Source organism: Dryas octopetala, chromosome 1, assembly GCF_963921425.1.
Source record: "Dryas octopetala chromosome 1, drDryOcto1.1, whole genome shotgun sequence".
NCBI lineage: Eukaryota > Viridiplantae > Streptophyta > Magnoliopsida > Rosales > Rosaceae > Dryas > Dryas octopetala.
In genome coordinates, this window is record NC_141366.1 from 12,631,195 (window position 1) to 12,656,014 (window position 24,820).

The 24,820-nt window shown below is 35.0% G+C and overlaps 4 protein-coding genes across 9 annotated transcripts; all 4 read left to right on the forward strand.

Annotated features, from left to right (window-relative positions):
* The first annotated feature begins 1,284 nt into the window (after positions 1-1,284).
* On the forward strand, positions 1,285-3,622 carry LOC147298012 (putative B3 domain-containing protein Os04g0347400). Its single transcript, XM_086228203.1, has 4 exons — positions 1,285-1,398; positions 2,122-2,527; positions 2,650-2,783; positions 3,323-3,622. The coding sequence occupies exons 1-4, from the start codon at positions 1,318-1,320 to the stop codon at positions 3,620-3,622; spliced, it is 921 nt and encodes a 306-aa protein (XP_086084329.1). The 5' UTR covers positions 1,285-1,317.
* Positions 3,623-4,476: 854 nt separating this feature from the next.
* LOC147298013 (B3 domain-containing protein Os03g0622100-like) lies at positions 4,477-16,122 on the forward strand. Its single transcript, XM_086242753.1, has 9 exons — positions 4,477-4,563; positions 5,234-5,618; positions 5,721-5,788; positions 6,097-6,366; positions 8,139-8,217; positions 14,307-14,524; positions 14,571-14,630; positions 14,743-14,877; positions 15,164-16,122. The coding sequence occupies exons 1-9, from the start codon at positions 4,477-4,479 to the stop codon at positions 15,491-15,493; spliced, it is 1,632 nt and encodes a 543-aa protein (XP_086098879.1). The 3' UTR covers positions 15,494-16,122.
* Positions 16,123-16,147: 25 nt separating this feature from the next.
* LOC147298014 (putative B3 domain-containing protein At5g66980) lies at positions 16,148-18,325 on the forward strand. Of its 2 annotated transcripts, XM_086254349.1 has the most exons (3): positions 16,148-16,984; positions 17,579-17,978; positions 18,068-18,225. In XM_086254349.1, exons 1-3 carry the CDS (start codon positions 16,892-16,894, stop codon positions 18,103-18,105), a joined length of 531 nt encoding a protein of 176 aa, XP_086110475.1. In that variant the 5' UTR covers positions 16,148-16,891; the 3' UTR covers positions 18,106-18,225. The 2 variants fall into 2 exon arrangements, with proteins under 2 accessions (XP_086110475.1, XP_086110467.1); XM_086254341.1 differs by having other exon boundaries at positions 17,579-18,325.
* An 890-nt stretch (positions 18,326-19,215) lies between these two features.
* Positions 19,216-24,744, forward strand: LOC147298015 (B3 domain-containing protein REM10-like). Of its 5 annotated transcripts, XM_086254311.1 has the most exons (8): positions 19,216-19,491; positions 19,778-19,872; positions 20,802-20,931; positions 21,456-21,738; positions 22,339-22,497; positions 23,185-23,584; positions 23,772-23,902; positions 24,234-24,744. In XM_086254311.1, the coding sequence occupies exons 4-8, from the start codon at positions 21,535-21,537 to the stop codon at positions 24,528-24,530; spliced, it is 1,191 nt and encodes a 396-aa protein (XP_086110437.1). In that variant the 5' UTR covers positions 19,216-19,491; positions 19,778-19,872; positions 20,802-20,931; positions 21,456-21,534; the 3' UTR covers positions 24,531-24,744. The 5 variants fall into 5 exon arrangements, with proteins under 5 accessions (XP_086110437.1, XP_086110425.1, XP_086110446.1 ...); XM_086254299.1 differs by lacking the exon at positions 19,778-19,872; XM_086254320.1 differs by lacking the exon at positions 19,778-19,872 and having other exon boundaries at positions 23,209-23,584.
* Positions 24,745-24,820: the final 76 nt, after the last annotated feature.

The window sequence follows — 24,820 nt, forward strand, 5'->3', positions numbered from 1 at the left end:
AGGCACGTACCCCATACAGTACTCCCTCTAACTTAGAAGTTTGATTTGATTGCTCCAAAGGAAAAACTAATATTTATTATCGAGGATATATATGGAAGAGGGGAATTAATTATGTTTTTCAAACCAAAGGGTCTGGTTTAAGTTACAAACTTACAATTAGTGCTCTAACAAGTTAGAGCATGTGCAATGCAAGGTCAATAGAACGAAAAAACACTTGCAATGGGAGGTCATTAATTGACTATTGAACTAACTTATCAATAGCCAAGTCAAAAAATTGACACATCTATTGCCAATTGACATCCTTGGAACCGAGACAAGTGAGACCTGGAGGCAGAGTGCTTTGAAATTTAATTGGCTAGTGCCTGCGTGAGCGAACCTTTTAGCCAAGCGATCATTGGATTGCTAAGCAATCGATAGTGGCTGAGCGATCACTACTTGTCATGAGCCGTTTTTATTATATGAATTTTAGTTTTTTATTAAATTTGGCTATTAATTTAAATTATTAAAAAATATAAAATATTATACTCATTTTAAAGATCTCATTGAGATCATTTCAATAATATGATTTTTTAAATAAATAAACTTTAAAATTTTAATTTGTAAGAGAATATACGAAAATATTAAAAAATATATAACTATTGACTTGAACCATTGCAAACAAAACAGCTTAAGAGCCAATTTGGTATTGGTGTGAGGAAAAACAATTGTGAAGTAAAACAGTTGTAAAGTAAAATTAGTTGTCAAGTAAAGCAGTTGAGTGTTTGGTAAACTATATTTTTAAAGTGCTGTGAGTGCAAAAAAAAGTATCAAAGTGTTTGATAAATGTTAATATAAAAGTGTCGTGACTGTGTATAATTACTAAAAATTATTGCTGTGATTCACTGCAGTTTTCAAAAGTATATTGAGAATTGTGGGTAGTTGAGAATTGTGGAGAAAAGTAGGTTTTAATTTTTTTATCAAACACCAAAACTGTTATAGGTAATTGAGAATTGTCATCCAAAACAGCTTTTGAATTCTCCACTACAATCCAAACGAATAATTAACTTATTTAAAAAATGAGGATGAATAAACTTGTATCGATATGCCAATTCACATTTTGCATCGCACATACTCTTAGATACACGTGCTAAATGAATGTAAAGGGTTCAGTTTTCCCAATGAAAGACTTACATCCAAAATTCCATCAACCCAAAAATACTAGAAAATAAAAGACAAGAATAAAACCAACTTGCTACACAGTGCCATTGCCCCAAGAATGATCTTGATACAGGGTTAATTAATTTGGGCACTCCTGGTCAATCGATACAGCAGGTTCAAATGGGTAGGAAGCTAATTAAGCGTTCGCTAAAGAAACAATCTTTTTTCAAGGTCTTAGTTGGTGACTTCTCTCAGCATCTGGTAAAGCCCTGCTATGTTTTTCACTTTAATTTCAAGATCAATTGCCTACATTCATGATTGAACGCATGCATGATTGCCTGTTTCATTTCTGTTTGTTTCTATCTTCTCCGGTTCAATTGGGTATGTTCTTAATTTTTTGCATGGGTTCAAGTTTGATCAATATGTTAGATTCTAAGCGCTGCCCACCAATTTCAGTTGAAGGTTGTTAATACCCTTTTTCATGTTTTAGTTCAATACTTAATTAGGAATTGTGAAAATAGTGTTGATGACTGCAATATCATTGTTTATTTGACTGATTATGGGTGAGGAAGCCACTACTGCATGTTAAGGCTTGTAGTTTATTAGATTTTGAATCTTTTGGTAGTGATAGTAATCATAGTTTGCTTACTTACAAAAATGAAAAGGAACAAAGTATGAAAAAGGAAAAAAGAAAAACACGATATGTGTAGAGAGAATGTTGATTCATTAATAGTCCCTCTGGGACAGTGGAACTAACCAATGCCTAGTTCAAGAAATTTGCATGTTACGCAGCTCCATAAAATAGTTCTCCATCTTTGGTTATTACCATTTGACTCATTGACCTCACCAAAGCAAAGCTCAATTAGTCAAATTGTGTTTGATTATTTTCTATGTATTAATATTATGATGTTATAAGACATACTGATGTGAGAATTACTTGATTTTAAGTATTACGTTTATTTAAGAAGCTATTAAATTTTGTAGCGTATACCGCCTGCATTTATCAAGAACTTCAATGGACGAGTACATTGCAAATGTGCTCTTACAGGCCCAAGTGGAACATGGTGGGCTGTGGAATTGGAAAAGAGAGAGAATGGCTTGTTCTTCCATGATCATGGTTGGAGGGGTTTTGTTAAGGATCATGTTTTAGAAGTTGGGGATCTTTTGGTTTTCAGTTATGATGGTGAATCAAAGTTTGATGTTACAATCTATGATAGAAGTGCCTGCGAGAAGGATGTAGAAGTAGCCAAGAGGAAAAGTGTCAGTTCTCTCTCCTTGGTGAAAAAAGGAAATGAAGCTCGAGTGAAAGATGAAATTGTTGATTCAGAAACTGAAAACTACAACGACAGCTGTAAAAACCAAACAACCATTAATGCTGACACAAGAAGCCGTAAGTTACACACACACCACTATTTTTATTCTCTACAGCTGTGGAAGTTTCGTATGTGCTATTTTCTCTAACTGCTTGTTCCATGCAATTCTTAAATCTTGTTTCAATTTGGAACTGTATAGGCAATTATATCATATCTGGAAAGAGACCTGCAACTGATTGTCTCGAAGAAACTTCAACAGGACCCATTGTGTTCAAATCAGAGAATTCATGTTTTATAGTAAATTTCAAGAAGAGGCATTTTCAATATCGCATTGTGAGTACTTCCTTACCCAATTCTTAAACCAATTATGTTTTTGGAAACCTCTCCCTATTCTGATTGGAAAATAGTAAAAGAGATCTTTAATTAGAATACCTTTTGAATGACTCCAAAATATGTGACTTAAGTGGCTGAGCATTTGAATATTATGACTTGTGAAGATGATATATAAGAGAGCTGCACTATGGAAGTTAATGGTGTTTTTCAAGAATATCTTTTTGAAAGTTCCACCACTTATTGGAGGCCGGCAAGTATGCGGCCCCCTCAAGTGAGAACACTTGTAGCATGAATATGTTTCGTTATTTACTGTTCTTGGTCAGTTTCTGTTAAACCTATTTAGTAACAGTATGATGCCTAATTGTGTGTAATTACACAAAAAGTATAGTGCCTGTGTGATTACACAAAATCAGAGCAAATGACCGACTCTAAAAGGGTTTAACAAATTCCAAGCTAATTTATCTTATAGTCAGCAGTTCCCATCAACACTATATTCTTTTTCCCCTTTCCTTCTGATATCATGATGTTCCAAATTGTAGCTGATTCCGAAGAAACTGGGCATAGCTGAAGGTATTATGAAAAAGAGGACTCTAATGGTTCAAGATCCAGCTGGGAGATCATGGAATGTTCACCTTGATGATGTCAAACGACCTCATAGTTTGGTTATGACACTAGGATGGTCAAAATGCTGTAAAATGAACCAGATTTCACACGGGGACTCCGTCATATTTGAGTTTGTCAAGCAAGGTGTAATGCAAATTCATATTTTCAAAGGAGCAGTGGGATGCAATAGGCATCCTGTGGTACTTGCTGCCCCAGATGCCACAAATGAAAGCTAGTACGTTGATCCCAGAGTCTTACATTGTGATTATGTTTTTTTTTTTTTTAAATGTTTTGACTGCACTACGCCTATCCATTTTGGGTAAACGATGGACTTCTTGTAGGTTATTTTGCATTCACCAGACACTAATCCTCTATATCTCATCGGTGCCTGTAAAATTATCTATTGACTTATTGTTTGTGGTTGCTTTTTCTAGTATGTGATTCAGATGCACTTGCATTGAGATGTGTTTGTACAGTTGAGTTTATATCAATTGGTAGTTGGACTTTGTGTAAATGTACATTAGGCATTTGATTTGGTACGTTTTGTTTTTACCAAATCATTTGGTTTTGGTTCAATGTCCGTAACCATTCTCTTTTTTCTATTTTTGGTAAGAGTGGCGGTAGAATTATTTTTTGTTATGTGTTACATTATTTGGTGATGAAAAGTTAGGATAATAGTTTATATTTTTAAAAGTAAAAAAAAAATATTAAAATTAAAAATTAAAAGATGCTCTTTGTTTTATTTTACATGTTTAAAAGTGGAAAAATATTAAAATTAAAAATTAAAAAAAGAAAAGAAGCAGGAAATATGTTTCAATACTATAGTTGTCAGTTACCAGAAAAGAAAAGGCCGGATCACATTTTCCATACAGCTGAATCTGAGCTGCATGTTATACACATGGCAGCAGCTCATTCCAAAACCAGTCAGACAGTCTAAAGTCTTCATTGCAATTACTCCTAAAATGCTTTGAATAGCCTCTCGAAATATATAGCACCAGGTTCTCTATCCCTTTGATTCTGTGAACTCTTCACTCTGAAACTCAAAACCAGAAAGTGCAGGTTTGGGAAAACTTTTCTTTCACAGATTCAAATGGATAGGATGCCAATCAACAGTTCACCAAAGAAACAATTTGTCAAGATCCTGAGTCGTGAGGTCTCTGAGTTCTCTCAGCATCTGGTAACATCCTGCACTTTTTTTCACTTTAAATTTCAAGATCAATTTCTACTTTCACGATGCATGATTGTGACATATATATATATATATATATATATAATATAATATATATTTCCTACATGACCTTACCCCCTCCCTCTGTTAAATGAGTCAGTGACTAGTATTGTCACAATTATTTGATGAGTTCCCAAAGATTTGGTTGAATTAATTCAAAGTACTGTTTGATTATTTTCTATTATTAATTAATATTATGATGTCTTACATTTTCAGTTCTGTTTATTAAATATTTTTTGTTAGGCAAGCCCTTATTATTGCACGTAACAGTCACGACGGTTATATGTAAATCTTAACAGCCACAACGGTTTCATGTAAATCTTAACGGCCATATGTAGGTCTTAATAGCCACAACCGTCACATGTAGACCTTAACGGTCACAACGTTCACCTATAGACCTCAACGGTCACATGTAGATCTTAACGGTCATAGATAGATCTTAATGGTTACATCATATGTAGATCTTAATAGTCATATGTAGACATTCTTCTCGCTACATGTACGTTAGATCCACATGCATTGGAGGTCACGTTTCATGGTCACTCACACAAAAACTCCTATGCGAGACTCGCTTGATTTTATGTTATATGTTTATTTAAAATGCTATTAAATTTTGCAGCGTATACCACCTACATTTGTCAAGAACTTTGATGGAAAATCACTTGGCAAATGCGCTCTTAGAGGCCCCTGTGGAACATGGGATTTGGAATTGGAAAGGAGAGAGAATGGCCTGTTCATCCATGGACATGGTTGGCAGGGTTTTGTGAAGGATCACGTTTTAGAGAAAGGGGATTTTTTGGTTTTCAGTTACGACGGGGAATCAAACTTCACTGTAACAGTCTATGATAGATCGTGCTGTGAGAAGGATGTAGAAGCAGCAAGGAAGAGAAGTACTGGCAGTCTTGTTTCCTTGGCGGACAAACGAACTGAAGCTCGAGACTCAGGAACTGAAAGTGACAACCATGACTCTGAAAATGAAACCACCATTGCTGACAAAACAAGCTGTAAGTTATAGTACTCTATTTTACATAACTTCTTACATGCTCTCTAGCAACTTGTTTTATTCTTTTTCTTCTTGAATCGTGTCTCAATTTGGCACCGTGTAGGCGATCAAGTCGTGCTGGAAGAAAGAGGTCCAAAAGGTTATGTTGAAGAAACATCTACCGGATCCATGGTATTCAAATCAGGAAATTCATGTTTCATGGAAACTTTTAAAAAGCATTTAAAATATCGGATGGTGAGTACTAAGCCAACTATATTTTCTAAACCTTTACTTGTTGTGATTGGAAAATAGTAAATGATATCTTTATAATATCTTTTTAATGACAACAGAATATGTGATTCAAGTTTAAGGCTTGAGTACGTACGAAATACTTCTAGCATGAATATGTTTTGATTTTTAGTTTTTGGTCAATGTCCAAGCTGTCGTACTCAGCACCATGAATTTTTTCCCCTTGATCTCAATGATGTTCCAAACTGCAGATGATTCCGAAGGACATAGCTTTGGCTGAAGGTCATATGGGTAAGAATAGTGTACTACTCGAAGATCCATCTGGTAGGTCATGGCCTGTTAAACTTAGAAGCGGCGGCCAATTCGATCTTAATCGCGTGATCATGACAAAAGGTTGGACAGAATGCCATAAAGCGAACAAGATTTCATTTGACGACACCTTAATCTTTGAGTGTGTCAAGCAAGGTGTGATTCAGATTCATATTTTCAAAGCAGGAGACAAGAGGTGTCCTATGGAACTCGTTGGTGCCTCCTGATCTCAAAATTTTGATGAGCTAGTTGACTCATTGGAATTTTCTTTTTAGAAAAATGTTGTGATTGCTATGTTGACTCCTTGCAATTTTCTTTTTCGGACATGGTTGTGATTGCTATATTTTCTTAATTTTGGGTTAAGGATGATCTTGAATTTAAGGTTATTTTTCATTCCCCCAAAACTCTTCCATTTCTGTTCAGAGCCTAGCTATATATGAAATATTTTCTAATGGTTCTGTGATTCAGAAAACAATTCATGTGTTACTTTATATTAGTTTACTTTCCAAATAAAACAATTCATGTGTTACAATTAAGAAAGCAAAACTAAGGTTTAAAGGTAAATAAAAGAAAAAAAAAATCAAATTAATTATGCTTGGTGTCTGTGAAAGACTTTTCTCCTTGGCTAGTAGCTGTCCAGAAAAAACTTTCAATGTATTGTTCATTTATATTACTTGGATATGCGTATTATACATGTATGATATCTGTATTCATGTGTCTTTTTTCATATAATTGAAAAGCATAAAAAAATGAGAGTTTGATTTTTTAAAAGAAAAAATACCTTCATATGCATATAATTATACCCATACTTACTGACTAGGATTGTTTGTGAAGTGCTTTTTCCTTAGAAAAATTGGTCAAAAACTTTGTCCTTTTTAGATTTTTCCTGAAGTGTTTTATTGGTATAAGTGAGTAAATATGTATGGAAGATATGATTAAAAAGGCTAATATAAAAGAAGGAAATTTAAAGATTAAGATAGTCTAACTCGTTTTCATCCTCACATGTTTAGAATTGTGCTTTCTGTAACCATGATCGTACGTAAAAATTTATATCGACCATTTGTTTTCTGCATATCCTTTTATTTAGATATGGTGTTGTCTCATGGCTTCGATAACGTCCAAGGCAAATAGAAATCAAAGACGGTGATTGATATTATTTCTCATAAGGTTCAGGTGCCATGGTGGGTGCAATATTTGGTTAATAATATTTTCAGCTCGTTAGTTGTTTTCTAGAGCTGTTCAAACACATTTTTGGGAAGCTAACTCCATTACGGATAAGCTTGGTAAGCTGGGTAAATTCGAGGATAGGTTATCCTACGGGTTATCGTAGTTAGTGTTATTTTTTTTTATAGCAAAAACAAAGAAGGAAAGCTGTTTTAGAATACAAATGTTACCAAAGAAGACAGCTCAGTTTTTAAACTACATGATACACATATGGCAGGAGGCAGCACATGAATGAGAAAAACAGGAAGGTTAGGCGTTTCTGTTCTGTCTTCCCCTGCCCATGAATTTACTTCCAAAAACAGTAACACAGTGTAGAGAGCAGTCAGTCCTGACGGTCAATACAAAAACTATTGCATGTAACGGTCACAATGGCCACATGTAGTCACATGTTTGTGACGGTCATATGTACATAACAGTCAAAACAGTCTCATTTAATATTTACACAGAAAAATCAATGGTATTTTACATTAATTATATTGAATATATATAACAATCACAACGGTCTTTTTTCAGTCCACATTTGTATGTACTGGTTAATATTTGTTTGTAATGGTGAAAACATATAGTCACATGTAGACCTGGCCTATCTTTCGCAACATGTACTTGAGACCCACATGCTGGGAGGTCACATGTAACAGCCTCACGCAAAACATTTCCTCTTATTGATCTTAGAGCCCAAAATTGTTCTTTAAGATATTGATGTGAGACTTGCTTGATCCTTTGTATTATATTTATTTAACAAGCTATTAAACTTTTGTAGTGTATACCACCTGAATTCGTCAAGAACTTCAATGGAGAACCACCTTGCAGGTGTGCTCTTGTTGGCCCTAGTGGGACATGGCCTGTGGAAATGGAAAAGAGAGAGAGGATGGCTTGTTCTTCCATGACCTTAATTGGCTGGCAGTGTTTTTTGAAGAATCACGTACGCTTTTTTGGTTTTCAGTTACAAAGGTGAATCAAACTTCAATGTGACAATCTTTCATAATTCATGCTGTGAGCTAAGAGGAGAAGTAATTCTATTTCCTTAGGAAATAAAGGAAACCAACCTGGAGCAAATTAAGTATGAATATTATTGACCTTGAAAGTGGAAATGACAATGAAGAGTGTGGAAATTAACAATCCTGTTTCCTTAGTGAACAAAGGAAATCAAGCTCGAGTAAAAGTTGAAGTTGACTTTGAAACTGAAAGGGACAACGAAGAATCTGAAGAAGAAACCACGTTGTTGAGAAAACAAGTGGTATGAGTTATAGTACTCTATTTTTGTTAACTTCGCTACATGCTCTCTAGTGGCCGGGTACTTGTTTTATTCTTTGTCATCTTAAATTGTGTCTTTGGCACAGTGTAGGCGATCATGTCGGACAAGAAAAAGGACGTGCAAAAGGTCATGCAGAAGAAACATGGTCGGGATCCATCATGTTCCAATCATAGAATTTATATCTTATGGCAAGTAGAGAACTCTTTACAATATTGCATAGTGAGTACTGACTTGTAACCCAATTAATCCAAGTATATATATATATATATATAAAGGGGTCTTCTAATGAGGGATCCCATCTTGTGGGATCTACACGAGTCGTTTTGTGTCGATCCGAATCGTTTATTTTTTACATGTCTATTGATAGATCATTCTTGCAAAAAATCAACCAAATCAAAAATCATTTGCCAATCTAACTTTGATCAAACAAATACACGAATTAAATATTTTCAATGAAACCGTCTATTTGTTTGATCAAAGTTAGATAGACAAATAATTTCCAATTTGATTGATTTTTTGCAAAGATGATCTATCAATGAAGATGTAAAAAATGAACGGTTTAGATCGACACAAAACAACTCATGTGGTCCCCACAAGGGAGATTTCTCATTTAGTGTTAAATGATGGATCCCTAATTGGAAGACCTATATATATATTCGTCTATTTGTTTGATCAAAATTAGATAGGCAAATAATTTCTGATTTGGCTAATTTTTTACAAAAATGATCAATAAATAGAAATCTAAATAATAGGCGGTTCGGATTGTTGAAAATATATAGGAGTGGGCCCCATAAGGTATCCTACAATGGAGCCTTCCTATATATATGTTTTCTAAACCTCTCCATCTTGTGCTTGGAAAATAGTTAATGACATCTTCATAAAACCTTTGGATGACTCAAAATATGCAACTCATGTTTTAAGGAAATATGCAACTCATGTTTCCAAACTGTAGAAGATTCCGAAGGATATTGCCGTAGCTAAAGGTCTTATTGTTAGTTTCACGTTAGTGACCCATTTAGCCACTACATGTTTCATGTATGTTGGACTCCACAAATTAAGGAAGCCAGTAAACACATAACTGCTTTTAGATAAAAGTCCATGATGGGTGGTTTTCTAAATAGCACGTTCTTATCATTTTCTGTGGCCCTCTACTCTCCTCTATAATAGACACAGACTCTTGAACATATTTGTAACTTAAGAATTCCATCAGTATAGAAACAATCTGTGTAAAGAGAGACAGAGAATAGAAGAAGTCTCAGAGTTAAGGTTTGTCAAGAAGTTTCAATCACCAATCTCCATCAATTCTCAATGGCCAACAACGGTATGTAACTCTGATTTTATCTTCATTATCCTTGAGATATATATTGTACACTAATTCAAGACACTTCCGCACAGTAAGTAATTTTTACTGGAGTTTGATTTCCAATTGGCATTTAATTTCCAATTGACATTCGAGTGCTTTCGTAATTGCCATATGAGATGTCGTAATTGCCATATAATATGTCAACTGTTTCATTACTGAATGTAAATTACTTCATTAATATTAAAATTCTAACACTTATTAGTAAGGAGAGTATAATTCTTGAAGATATCCAGATGGTAGGTCATGGCCTGTTAGAGTTATAACCGGGGGTAGTCCGAGCCCGATCGTGTGCTCATGGAAAAAAGCTGGGCAAAATGTTGGAAAGAAAACCAGATTTCAAGTGGAAGACACCATCATTTTTTAGTGTGTCGAGCAAACTACAATGAAAATGCATGTTTACAGAGCTGGAGACATCGTGGTATTGGAAGCCCCCACTCTAAAAAATTAAAGCTAGTTGACTCAGGAAGTTTCTTTTTTTGTTTTTGGTCAATTAATCCCAAACCCATATTTCAATTTTCTTTTTCTTTTTTTTCGAAATTTTTTTGTGATGACTGTATTTTTTTATCCATTTTGGGTAAACTAAGGGTATTTTCATTCCCTAACAACTCTTCTACTTTTGTTGAGTGCCTCTGATATACTTGAGTGCTTGTGATATATTTGATTTGATTAATATATAATATGTAAAACGACTGTTGCACTCTAAAAATAAAGTAATGTGCTTGGCGCACGATCATATTTAAAACGAGCATGACATCAACATTGGTTAATTTATGAATATCATTTTCCTCAAAAAAAAAAAAAACGAGCATGACTTGATTAAACCCAAGCAAAAAATGGTCGGGTGAGCACGAGAACAACACAAGTAAATGAGCCAAGTTGACTCAAAGTTTTTGTCCCATCAAATACAATACGAGCACCAAATTGACTCAAACTAGGCATGACTTGTTTAATATGTCTTAGAAGAAATAAATATATTAACAATAGTTAGCCAACGTGATAGTTGATGTTTCTCCTTTTTTTGGTCTGAGTTGGTGTTTCACCTTGGCTGGAAGTCCATAAACAATTTTCAAGTATTTTTCATTTATATTATATGGATATGTGTATTATACATGTATTTTGTACCCAAATTTTAATTCGTGTTCTATTTCGATACCAAAATTTTTATTTGATTCAATGCGATGCCAAAATTAATTTTTAGCGTCCAATAAGTACCTAATCAATTTTATGTTTAAATTGTTAATATATGCTAGGAACAATGTGGCCACATACTTTAAAAAATTATAATTTTATTTTTTCTAATATGTTTAAAAGTTAAAAAATAAAAATAAAAAACTTAAAGCAGAAAGAAAGAGCCATCACCAACAGGCAGAGGTGTACAACGGGCCGGCCCGGCCCATTTAAAGTCGGCCCATTCGTGCTTTGTGCCGTGCTTGGGCCAATCCATTTAATAATCGGGTCGGGTCGGGCCGAGCCATTTATTTTAAACCTTAAGCCCAGCCCGGCCCATGGCCCACCTAATAATGGGTCGTTCCGGGCTCGTGCATGGCTGGGCCGGCCCGATTAATTATTTTAAGTTTCTATTATTATTTAATAAATCAAATAATTTTTGATGTCATTCCATTTTCTATCCAATTTTACCATCAAAATCAAAATTAAAAATTGAAACAAGGCTAATAGTAAATTAAAAAAAAAAAATACTAATATAAACGGGCCAGCCCAAACCCATAACGAGCTTGGACCGGCCCAACACAAAACGTGCTCGGGCCGGGCCAACCCTACGGGATAGAAAACATTGGGCCAACCCAGCCCACTTATTAACGGGCCGGGCCCACTTTAAATAGGCAGGGCTCGTGCCTGATTCGGGCTGGCCCGACCCATTGTACACCTCTACCAACAGGCCCCAAACCCAATGCCGTGGACTCCCATCAACAAGCACCTCCTCACCAAAACGTGCTCATCATCAATGGCAAAGCTAGAGAACCCAATGGTGATGACCAAGATCATCTCATTTCTCTCTTCCCTAGTCCGGCCGGAAGTCCTCAGTGTTCCATAGTCTAAGCAAACCCACAGTATCAATTCAAACCTATGGAGAGAATGAATTTTCAAGTACCCCAATTGCAGCCTATCTTGCTTAATTGTTGCATACTGGAGAGTTCATCACTTACTCATTACTAGTGTCATGGTCTTTGCAAAATTTCCTACTACCTGGAGGTTCATATTTATATGTATCAGTCACAATGGTTTCTTTTACTTAATATATGTATGTAATATTCACAACGGTCGCATATAGACCTCCCCTACCTTTCACAACATGTATGTGAGACCCGCATGCTAGCTTGGAGGTCACATGTAATGGGTTCACACACAAAATATTAAATTTTGTAGCAACAATTAAGAACTTTTGGAGAACCACATTGCATATGTGTTTCATTGGCCCTAGTGGAACATGGCCTGTGGAATTGGAGAAGAGAGAGAATGACTTGTTCTTCCATATGTACGTGATCTTGGTTGGCAAGGTTTTGAGAAGGATCATGCTTTAGAAATCTTGAGATTTCTTGGTTTTCAATTAGAACGGTGAATCAAACTTCACTTATAACCTTGAAAGTGAAAATGACTATAAAGATTGTGGGAATAATCCTGTTTCCTTAGTTAGGAAATCAATGCAAATTCGAGTGAAAGTTGAAGTTGACTTTGAAACTAAAAGCGACAACAAAGAATCTGAAGAAGAAACCACTATTGCTAAGAAAACAAGTGGTAAATTATAGTACTCTATTTTAGTTAACTTCTCTACATGCTCTCTAGTGACTTGTTTTATTCTTTTTCAACTTAAATTGTGTCTTTGGCGTGGTGTAGGCGATCATGTCAAGCCAGAAAAATGAGGTGCGCAAAAGGTCACAAAGAAGAAACATCTTAGGGATCCATTGTGTTTACATTGGAGAATTTATGTTTTATAGCAACTATGAATGGGTATTTACAATATTGCACGATGAATACTGACTTGTAACCCAATTCATAATCCAAGTATATATGTACTTTTCCCTCTTGTGCTTTGAAAATGTTAATGATATCTTTAGAATATCTTTTAAATGACTCAAAATATGCAACTCAAGTTTTAGGCTTGAGTTGATGGTCTGAGATAACTCAAAGTTTTTAACTCATCAAGTACAACACGACATGAGTACAACACAAACACGAAATAGGCTCAAATTAGGCACAACCCGTTTAACATTATTTTTTAATAAGTTATACAATAAATATATTAAAAATAGGGATTTGGCTTCTCTCTTAATCCATCAAGATACAAATATATGGTAGATAGCCAACATGATAGTTGGTGCTTCTCCTTTTTTTTTTTTTTTTTTTTTTTTTTTTTTTACGGATTTGAGTTTGTGTTTCTTCTCATCTACCGGTCCATAAACAATTTTGAAGTATTTCCCATTTATATTATATGGATTTGCATATTATACATGTATTTTTGTACCCAAGTTTTGATCTGTGTTCTAATTTGGTGCCCACAATTTTATTTGATATCATTTGATGCTTAAATTAAATTTTTATGTCTAATGAGTAGCGTATCAAATTTTTTTGTTAAAATTGTTAACATATATTAGGGACTGGGTGGGAGTGGAAATAGTGGGGGAGGGAAAGGAGAAGGAGGATGAGTTGGTGGTGGTGACATGGATGAGGAGATGGTGATTTTTCATTTTATCCCCTCAAATTAATGAAAGTTTTTATGAATTTAACAAAATAGACTAAAATGATACATGAAAAAAAAAATTTGATGACCATAAATTAAAAAATTTGATGACCATAAATTAAAAAAATTTGGCTAGGCAAGCCTTATATTATTGCATGTAGCACAACAGTTATATGTAAATATAACTTCCATAACAGTTCCCTGTAAATCTGGACGGCCACAACGGTCATGTGTAGATCTTAATAGCCACAATAGTCACATGTAGACTTTAACGATCACATAATGGTCACATGTACACCTTAACGGTCACAACAGTCACATATGGACCTTAATGGCCACAACGGTCACAGGTAGATCTCAACGGTCACAGATAGATCTAAAGGGTCACATCATATATAGATCTTAACGGTCACATGTAGACCTTCCTCTTGCAACATGTATGTTAGAATCACTTGCATATAACTATCACACACAAAAATTATTACGTGAGACTTGCTTGATTTTATGTGTTATTTAAGAAGCTATTAAATTTTGCAGTGGATACCACTTGCATTTGTCAAGAACTTCGAAGGAAAATTACTTTGCAAATTTTCTCTTAGAGGCCCCTGTGGAACATGGGATGTGGAATTGGAAAGGAGAGAGAATGGCTTATTCTTCCATGATCATGGATGGCAGGGTTTTGTGAAGGATCACAATTTAGAGATATGGGATTTTATGGGTTTCAGTTATGACAGGGAATCTAACTTCGATGTCACAGTCTATGTCTCTATGATAGAACCTGTTGCGAGAAGAAGAGAAGTACTGGCAGTCTTGTTTCCTTGGCGGACAAAGTAATTAATTCAAGCTCGAGACGCAGAAACTGAAAGCGACAACCAAGAAACTGAAAGAGACATCCAAGACTCTGAAAACAAAACCACCATTGCTGACAAAACAAGTCGTAAGTTATAAGTTATATTGTACTCTATCTTACTTAACTTCTATACATGCTCTCCAGCCACTTGCTTTACTCTTTTTCTTCTAAAATTGTGTCTCAATTTGGCACTGTGTAGGCGATCAAGTCATGCTGGAAGAAAGAGGTGCAAAAGGCTATATATGTAGAAGAAACATCAACGGGATCCATAGTGTTTAAATTAGAGAATTCATGTTTCATGGAAACTTTTAAGAAGCATTTAAAATATCGCATGGTGAGTACTAATTCGCACCCAATTCATAAGCCCACTATATATGTTTTCTAAACCTTTACCTGTTGTGATTGGAAAATAGTAAATGATATCTGTAGAATACCTTTTTAATGAGAACAAAATACGTGACTCAAGTTTAAGGCTTGAGTACAAAATCTATGAATCATTCAAGTGAAAATACTTCTAGCATGAATGCATTTTGTTTTTTAGTTTTTGGTCAATTTCCAAGCTATTTTACTCAGCATTATGAATTTTTTCCCCTTGATATCAATAATATTCCAAAGTGCAGATGATTCCGATGAATATAGCAGTAGCTGAAGGTTATCTGAATAAGGAAAGTGTACTACTTGAAGATCCATTTGGTAGGTCATGGATTGTTAAACTTAGAAGCGGCGGCCAATACGATCCTAGTCTCTTGCTCATGATAAGAGGTTGGACCGAATGCCGTAAAGCGAACCAGATCTCATTTGAGGAAACCATAATCTTTGAGTGTGTCAAGCAAGGTTTGATTCAGATTCATATTTTCAAAGCAGGAGACAAGAGATGTCCTGTGAAACTTGTTGCTGCGTCCAGATCTCAAAAATTAGAGCTAGTTGACTCATTGCAACTTTCTTTTTAGAAATATGTTTTGATTGCTATATTTGACTCCTTGCAATTTTCTTTTTCGAACAATGTTGTGATTGCTATATTTGCTTATCCATTTTGGGTAAAGGATGATCTTGAATTTAAGGTTATTTTTCATTCCCCAAAAGCTCTTCTATTTCTCAGAGCCTGTGGAATATTTTTTGATTCTTTTGTGATTTAGATCGACACTTGAGTTTATATTAGTATGCCTTCCAAATAAAACAAATCAAATGTTACAATTAGGAAAGCAAACAAACATTGTTTAAAAGTAAAAAAGAAAAAAATACCAAATGTGCTTGGTGTCTCTGAAAGACTTTTCTCCTTGGTAGTAGTAGCTCATAAAAAAATTTCATATTCTTTTTCATTTATATTATATCGATATGCTTACTATACATGTTATATCTTTATTCATATGTGTCTTTTTTCATATAATTGGAAGGTATACTACAAGAAACAAGAGTTTACCTTCATATGCATATTATCTGCATTTAAAATATACCCATACTTACTGACTAGGATAATGAGTGAATTGCTTTTTTCTTGGGTAAATTAGTGAAGATTTTTGTCTTTTTGGATTTTCATTAGGTGATTTATTGGTATAATTGAGTAGAAGTATTTAATGAGATGGAGTCATGGAGATGGTCTTTTCTCATTTTCCTCCTCACGTGGTTTTGAATTGTCTTTTCTGACACCATGATCGAAAAACTGTATATCAACCATTTGTTTTCGATTTGCATGTTCTTCTATTTATATGGTGGTGTCCCATGGCTTTGATATATAAGGTCCAAGTTAAACGAAATTCAAAGACGGTGATTGATATTATCTCTCATAATGTTCATGTGCTATGGTTGATGCAAAATGTGGTTTATTAATATTTTCAACTCATTAGTTGTTTGCTAGAGGTGTCTTTTCAGAACATGTTTCGGGAAACTAACTCCGTAACCTGCGTGGGAAGCTGGGTAAATTTGATACTTTTTCCAATACTTCGAACAATTCTTTTACTTCAGTCATGAAAAATCGATGTCGAAGAGATAGTATGAGGATAGGTGATCTTCGGGGTTCTCGTAGTTTTAATTTTTTTTCTCTGCAAAAACAAAAAAAGAAATTTGTTTTCAATATAATTGTAACCAAAAAAGACATAAGGTTAAAATTGTATGTTGTACACATGGTAGGCTGACAGCAAAGGAATGAGAAAACTGATGTTTCTCTGTTCTGTTTTCCCAAACTCATAAATTTACTTCCAAAACCAGCCACACATTGTACAGAGCAGTCACTCCTAAAATTCTTTGAAACATACATATGCCTCCAATAGGTTCTGTCCCTGTGAACTATTTACTCTGAAACTGAAAACTAGAGGTTAGGTTTGGGAAAACTCTTGATACAGCAGATTCAAATGGTGGGTGGGAAGCCAAATCAGCCTTCACCAAAGGAAGAAACGTTTTTCAAGGTCCTAGAAAGTGACTTCTCTGAGTTCTCTCAGCATCTGGTAACATGTCTTTTTGACCTTTTTTTTTTTTTTTGAAGATCAATTACTCCAGTCTGATATGCTTGTCTGTGACATATATGTATCCTCAATGAGTCCATGACTAGTATGGCACAATTATTTGATGAGTTTCAAAAGATTTGGTTGAATCATTTTCGACATATTAATTTATATTATGATGTCTTGCAGTTTCAATTATGTTCATTAAATTTTTTTGGCCAGGCTAGACCTGATTTTAAATGAAAAATTATTGTATTTAACGGGCACAACAGTCTATCACGTGCACATAACAGTCACAACGGTCTCCATGTCACTTCATACTTTGTACATAACGGTCACAACGGTCTCTATTTCATATTATTTTGTATATAGCAGTCATAACTGTCTCTTTCACTTAATATTTCTATGTAATGGTCACAATGGTCACATCTAGACCTGACTTACCTTTTGCAATATGCATGTGAGACCCACGTATAGCCTCACGCACAAAAAGTTCCTACTTCTATTGATCTTAGAGCCTAAAATTATTGTTTTAAGATGTATTGATGTGAACTTGCTTGATCCTATGTTTATTTAACAAGCTATTAAATTTTGTAGAAAATACCACCTGCTTTTGTCAAGAACTTCAATGGAAAACCATCTCCCAAATGTGCTCTTATTAGCACTAGTGGGACATGGCCTGTGGGATTGGAAACAAGAGAGGATGGCTTGTTCTTCCATGGTCTTGGTTGGCAGAGTTTTGTGAAGGATCATGCTTTAGAAACTGGGCATTTCTTGGTTTTCAGTTACAATGGTAGAACAAACTTCAATGTCACAATCTTTGATAATTCGTGCTGTGAAAAGGATATAGAAGCAGTCAATAGGAGAAGTACTGGCAGTCTTGTTTCCTTAGTGAACAAAGGAAAGCAAGCTCAAGTAAAAGTTGAAGTTGACTCTGAAAATGAAAGCGACGACAAAGCCTCTGAAAACAAAACCACCATTGCCGAGAAAACAAGTGGTAAGTTGTACTCTATTTTAGTTGACTTCCCTACATGCTCTCTAGTGACTTGTTTTACTCTTTTTCACCTTAAATTGTCTCTTTGGCAGGGTGTAGGCGATCAGTCGTGCCAGAAAAAAGGATGTGAAAAAGGTCATGTAGAAGAAATATCAACAAGAGCAATCGTGTTCAAATCAGAGCATTTATGTTTTATGGCAACTACTGAGAAGTATTTACAATGTCACATGATGACTAATGATTTGTAACCTAATTCGTAATCCAATAAAATTTATATGTTCTATAAACCTTTCCCTCTTGTTGTTTGAAAATAGTAAATGATATCCTTAGAATTTCTTTTGAATAACTCAAACTCAAGTTTTAGGCTTGAGCACGAAATTTAATGAATCATTAAAGTGAAAATACTTCTAGCATGAATAAATCTTTAGCTTCTGGTCAATTTAATTTCAAGTTTTATTTTTCTCTGGATACAAATGAACGTTCCAAACTGCAGATGATTCTGCAGGATATAGCTGCAGCTAGCTAAAGGTCTTATGGCCAAGGAGAGTTAACTCTTGAAGATCCTGCTGGAATGTCATGGTCTGTTGAGTTAGAGCCCAATCGTTTGGTCATGACAAAAGGCTGGGCACATTGTAACAGGATTAATATATAATTTGAATTGATTAATATATAATTTGTAACAGGATTGTTGCACCCTTAAAATTGAAGTAATGTGCTTGGCATGGTAAGATAAAATGAGCACAACACACAGACAAACACAAATTGAACTGAGATGATCCAAAATTTTAGCCTATTAAGCACAACACGAGTACAAACACGAAATGTCGAATTAGGCACGACTGTTCAACTATTATTTTTTCCTTTTTTGAAGTACTCTCTACTCTCTAGTATGAAAATTCAACTTTCCAAGAAAAAAAAATATTAGAGATTTAATTATAAAGAAACAATAACATAAAAAAGAAAAAAAGCCTATGGTTTATGGCATAAATACAAATGGGCCTTGGGAAGTGAATAAACCCAACTCAAATAGGGAACGGCAAACACGTGTCGTGAATGGACCCAACTTAAATGGGACAGAATCAGTCCGTTTGAGAGGATATTTTAAATACAATAGTTAACAAAGAAGAAACTAGAAAAAGAAGAAACTAGAAAGGCTTGCATGAAAGAGAAAAAAAGAAAAAAAAAAAGACAAAAGACAAAGGATTATAGTTTAATAAATACAGCTCAGTTTGAACCGCATGTTATTGTTACGGCAGTAGAGGAGCGAGGAAAGAAGGAAGGCTAGCGTTTCTCTGTTTTGTTTTCTCCTGCTCATAAAATGCTGCCTCCAATACAGCACAAGTTTCTGTCCCTGTGAACTCTTTACTGGATCTGAAACTGGAAATCAGAAGGTTCAGGTTTTGGAAAACGCTTCATCACAGATTCAAATCGGTAGAAAGCCAATTAAGCGTTTACCAAAGAAACAAACATTTTCAAGGTCCTAAATGGTGACTTCTATGAGTTCTCTCAGCATCGGGTAACATCCTGCCCTCTTTTTCACTTTAATTTCAAGATCAATTACTATACTCATTAATGCATGATTGTGACAGATATATTACTCAATGAGTCAATAACTAGTATGACACAATTATTTGATGAGTTCCCAAAGATTTGGTTGAATTATTTCCAAGTACTGTTTGATTATTTTCTACATATTAATTAATACTAGGATGTCATGCATTTACAACTCTGTTCATTAAATTTTTTTTTTGGCTATGCTTGACTATGTATATCCCATTATACATGTACATAATGGTCATCAGTGACGGTGTCTGATGTCCAAGTTTGTATGGGCTGATTGGGCTGTATGATTAGGTGGGGTTGTGGGCTCATATTTACTTCATATTTGTATGCAAAGGTCAGAACAGACTCTTTCACCTCATATTTTCATGTAACAGTCACAACGGTCTCTTTCACTTCATATTTTTATGTAACAGTCACAACGGCCATATGCACACCTTCCCATGGGAGGTCACATATAACAACCACACACATAAAAATTCCTCATTCTTTTGATCTCATAGCCCAAAAACGTCTTGTAAGATATACTGATGTGAGACTTGCTTGATTTTATGTATTATGTTTATTTAAGAAGCTATTATAGTTTGTAGCATATACCATCTGCATTTGTCAAGAACTTCAATAGAAAATCAATCACCTTGCAAATGTGCTCTTAGGGGCCCTAGTGGGACATGGTGGGCTGTAGAATTGGAAAAGAGAGAGAATTGTTCTTCCATGATCTTGGTTGGCGGGTTTTTTTGAGGATCATGATTTAGAAAATGGGGATCTTTTGATTTTCAGTTACAATGGTGAATCGAACTTCAATATCACAATCTTTGATAGAACGTGCTGCATTAAGTATCGGCAGTTGTGTTTCCTTGGCGGGTTTTGTTGAGGATCATGATTTAGAAAATGGGGATCTTTTGATTTTCAGTTACAATGGTGAATCGAACTTCAATATCACAATATTTGATAGAACGTGCTGCATTAAGTATTGGCAGTTGTGTTTCCTTTGTGAAATGAAACTAAGCTTGAACATATTATGAAATTGTTGACCTTAAACTGAAAACAACAACAATGGGAGAAAACAGTCATGTTTCCTTAGTGAATAAAGGAAACCAAGCTCGAACAAAATATGAAATTGTTGACCTTGAAACTGAAAGCGAAGACTCTGAAAACAAAATGACCATGCTGAGAAAACAAGTCATGCCAGACAAAAGATGCACAAAAGGTGACTTATTTTACTCTTTTTCTTCTAAACTTGTGTCTCAATTTGGCACTGTGTAGGCGATCATGTCATGCCAGACAAAGGATGCACAAAAGGTTATGTAGAAGAAACATCAACAAGTACATCGTGTTCAAATCGGAGAATTTATGTGTTATGGCAACTTTGAAGAAGAATTTACAATATTGCATGGTGAGTAGTAATTCATCACCCCAATTCATTAGCCAACTATATAATATATATGTTTTTCTGAAACCTTTCCCTCTTGCAATTGGAAAATAGTAAATAATATCTTTAGAATACCGTTTGAATGACTCAAAATATGTGACTTAAGTTCTAGGCTTTAGTATGAAATTTATGACTCATTCAAGTGAATTCTTCTAGTTTTTGGTCAATTTCCAAGCTAATTTATCGCACTCGACACCCAACAGCATTATGAATCCCCCCTCGTCCCCCCCCCCCCCCCCCCCTTTTTTGATATGAATGTTGTTAGAAGCTGCAGATATAGACGTAACTGAAGGTCTTATAGGTAGGGAGACTCTAATAGCTGAAGGTCTTATGAAGTTTATGAATCTTTCAAGTGCAAATACTTCTAGCATGAATATGTTTTTATCATTTTCTTTTTAGTTTTTGGTCAATTTCTAAGAATCATACTCAACACCCAGTAGCGTTATGGATTTTCTTTCCCTTGATGCAAATGATGTTTCAAAATGCAGATGATTCCGAAGAATGTACCCATAGATAAATGTCTTATGAGTAAGGAGAGTGTAATGCTTGAAGGTCTAACTGGTAGTCATGGCTGCTAAACTTAGAAATGGTGGCAAGTTAGGTCCCAATTGCTTGCTCATTACAAAAGGTTTGGTAGAATTTTGGAAAGCAAACCAGAATTCACTTGGGGACAGCATTTTTGAATATGTCAAGGAAAGTGTAATGCAAATTCACATTTTCAGAGGAGGAGACAATGGGTGTTCTGTGGTACTCTTGCCCCTAAAATTAAAGGTAGTTGACTCAATTTTTTGTTTTTTTGAAAAAGGTTATGATGACTATATTTGCTTATCCATTTTGGTAAATTTAAGGTTATTTTTCATTCCCCAACCACTCTTCTACTTATGTTGTGAGATATTTGTTTTGGAGAGCTAAAGAAGCAAGAGAAGGGATTCATATGCTTGGCACATTATGATATTTCTATATTTTTAATTAATATTTAATATATAAAAAGACTATTGTACCCTTCAAAATGGATTCATATGGCACATTATGATTTCATCCTCTTTTTAAAGATGTCCTCAACCCAGTACACACCTTCATTTCTTCCTCAACTCTTTAATCTCTCCTCTGAGGGATAAATGTGGAAGAAGGAAATTTTTCTTTTCAATACTATATTACCAAAAAAGTAAGGAGTAAGAAAACTAGGAAGCCAGACTAAAAAATGAAAACTAGGAAGTGCATGATATACACATGGCAGCAAAGGAGTGGGAAAACAATGCAGGCCAGCGTTTCTGTTCTGTTTTCCCCTGCCCTTAAATGAACTTCCAAACCAGTCACACCGTCTTGAGACCAGTCACTCCTAAAATTCTTTAAAGCATCTGCCTCCAATAGGTTCTGTACTCTGAAACTGAAAACCAGAGGTTAGGTTTGGAGAACTCTTTGATACAGCAGATTCAAATGGCGGGTAGGAAACCAGTCGAGCCTTCACCAAAGAAACAAACCTTTTTCAAGGTCCTAAGTGATGACTTCTCTGAGTTCTCTCAGCATCTGGTACATCCTGCCCTCTTTTCACTCTTTTTTTTTTTTTCAAGATCAATTAATACAGTCTTGATTGTGATATATTACTTTGCTAGCTACATGAACAGTGGTACAGTTTCATTATTTGATAAGTTTTAAAGATTTGGTTGAATCATTTTCAGTGGTACAGTTTAATTACTTGATAAGTTTCAATTATTCAGTTGAATTATTGTTAGGGAGCGTGGTGTTTATTTTTGGTTAGAGGAAGGTCCTTCTTGGCTTATGGAATGTATTGATAAAGACTGCCCTGTAACTTCTTTGTCGAGCGAATAAAAGAATTTTCTTCTTTTGACCCTAAAAAAATTATTTAGTTGAATTATTTCCAAGCGTTTGATTATTATCTATGTCTTAGTATTATGATGTGATACATTTTCAATTTTGTTATTAAATAATGTTGGCTAGGTTGGCCCTTATATTAATGCAAAAATTATTGTGCTTAATCGTTGCAATGGTTGCACGTAGACCGATCCTCTCGCAAAATGTACATGGGATTCACCCACATTATTACCTTGTGAGAGGGAGGTCGCATATAACTGGGATACCCAAAAATTCCTCTTTCTATTGATCTCACTGCCCAAAATTGTTGTTTAAGATATACTACTGTGAGACTTGCTTGATTTTAAGTATTATGTTTATTTAAGAAGCTATTAAATTTTGTAGCGTATACCACCTCAATTTGTCAAGAACTTCAAGGGAAAATCACTTCGCAAATGTGCTCTTAGAGGCCCCAGTGGAACATGGGATGTGGAGTTGGAAAGGAGAGAGAATGGGTTGTTCTTCCATGATCATGGTTGGCAGGGTTTTGTGGAGGATCATGTTTTAGAAGTTGGGGATTTTTTGGTTTTCAGTTATGACGGCAAATCAAACTTCGATGTCACAATTTTTGACCCATCATGCTGTGAGAAGGATGTAGAAGCAGCCAAGAGAAGAAGTGCTGGCAGGCCTGTTTCCTCGACGAACAAAGGAAAAGCTCGAGCAAAAAAGGAAATTGTTGACTCTGAAACTGAAAATTATAACACAGACTGTGAAAACGAAATGAGGATAGCTGACAAAAGAAGTCGTAAGTTATGCTCTATATTTAACTAATTTCTCTACATGCAGTTTGGGAAGCTTTGTGTGCGCTATTCTCTCTAACTAATTGTTTCACTATTTTTCTTCTTAAATTGTGTAATCGTGTATATAAAATTTAAATATTACTGTCAATTGGGTGGTTTTCATTGAAACTCTCTCAATTTGGGATTGTGTAGGCAATCATGTCATGTCAAAGAAAAGACATGAAAAAGGTCGTGTAGAAGAAACATCAGACGGATCCATGGTGTTCAAATCGGAGTTTTCATGTTTTATAGCAACTATGAAGAAGCATATGCAATATCGCGTGGTGAGTACTTTGCCGCCCTATTCGTAAGCCAATTATATATGTTTTTGAACCTTCCTCTATTGTGATTGGAGTGGAAACTAGTAAATGGTATCTTTAGACTACCTTTTGAATGACTCAGAAATGTGCTACTGAAGTGATTGAGCATTTGTCTTTGGGGCCAGTAAATTATAAGTTTTCGGCTTGAGTACGAAATTTATGCACCATTCAAGTGAAAATACATCCAGCATTTTTTTTTTCTTCTTGTTTTTAGTTTTAGGTTAATTCCAAGCTTTTATCTTACAGCGTTATGGATTTTCTTTTCCCCTTGATATGAACAATGTTCCAACTGCAGATGATTCCGAAGGGAATAGCCGTAGCTGAAGGTCTTATGAGAAAGAAGAGTGTAATTCTTGAAGATCCAACTGGTAGTTCACGGATCGTTAAACTTCGATACAGTGGCGAGTCTGATCATAATCGCTTGCTCATGACAAATGGTTGGGTAGAATGCTGTAAAGCGAACCAGATTTCACATGAGGACACTGTCGTTTTTGAGTTTGTCAAGCAAGGTGTGATTCAAATTCATATTTTCAAAGCAGGAGACAAGAGGTGTCCTGTGGCACTTGCTGCTGCCCCTGATCTCAAAAACTAAAGCTAGTTGACTCGATGAAATTTTATTTCATTTTAGAAAAATGTTGTGATTGATTTGCTGTATTTGCTAATCCATTTTGGATATAGGATGATCTTGTATTTGAGGTTATTTTTCATTCCACCAACAACTCTTCTATTTCTGTTCAGGACTTGTGAAATGTTTCCTGGTCCATGTTTTATCAAGATATTAATTAAATAAACTTTTTATTAGTGGATAGTGGATACAATGTCTACATCTTAGTGGCTTTAAGGTATAGAATCCCAACATTTTAAAAGCATAAACTAGGTTTG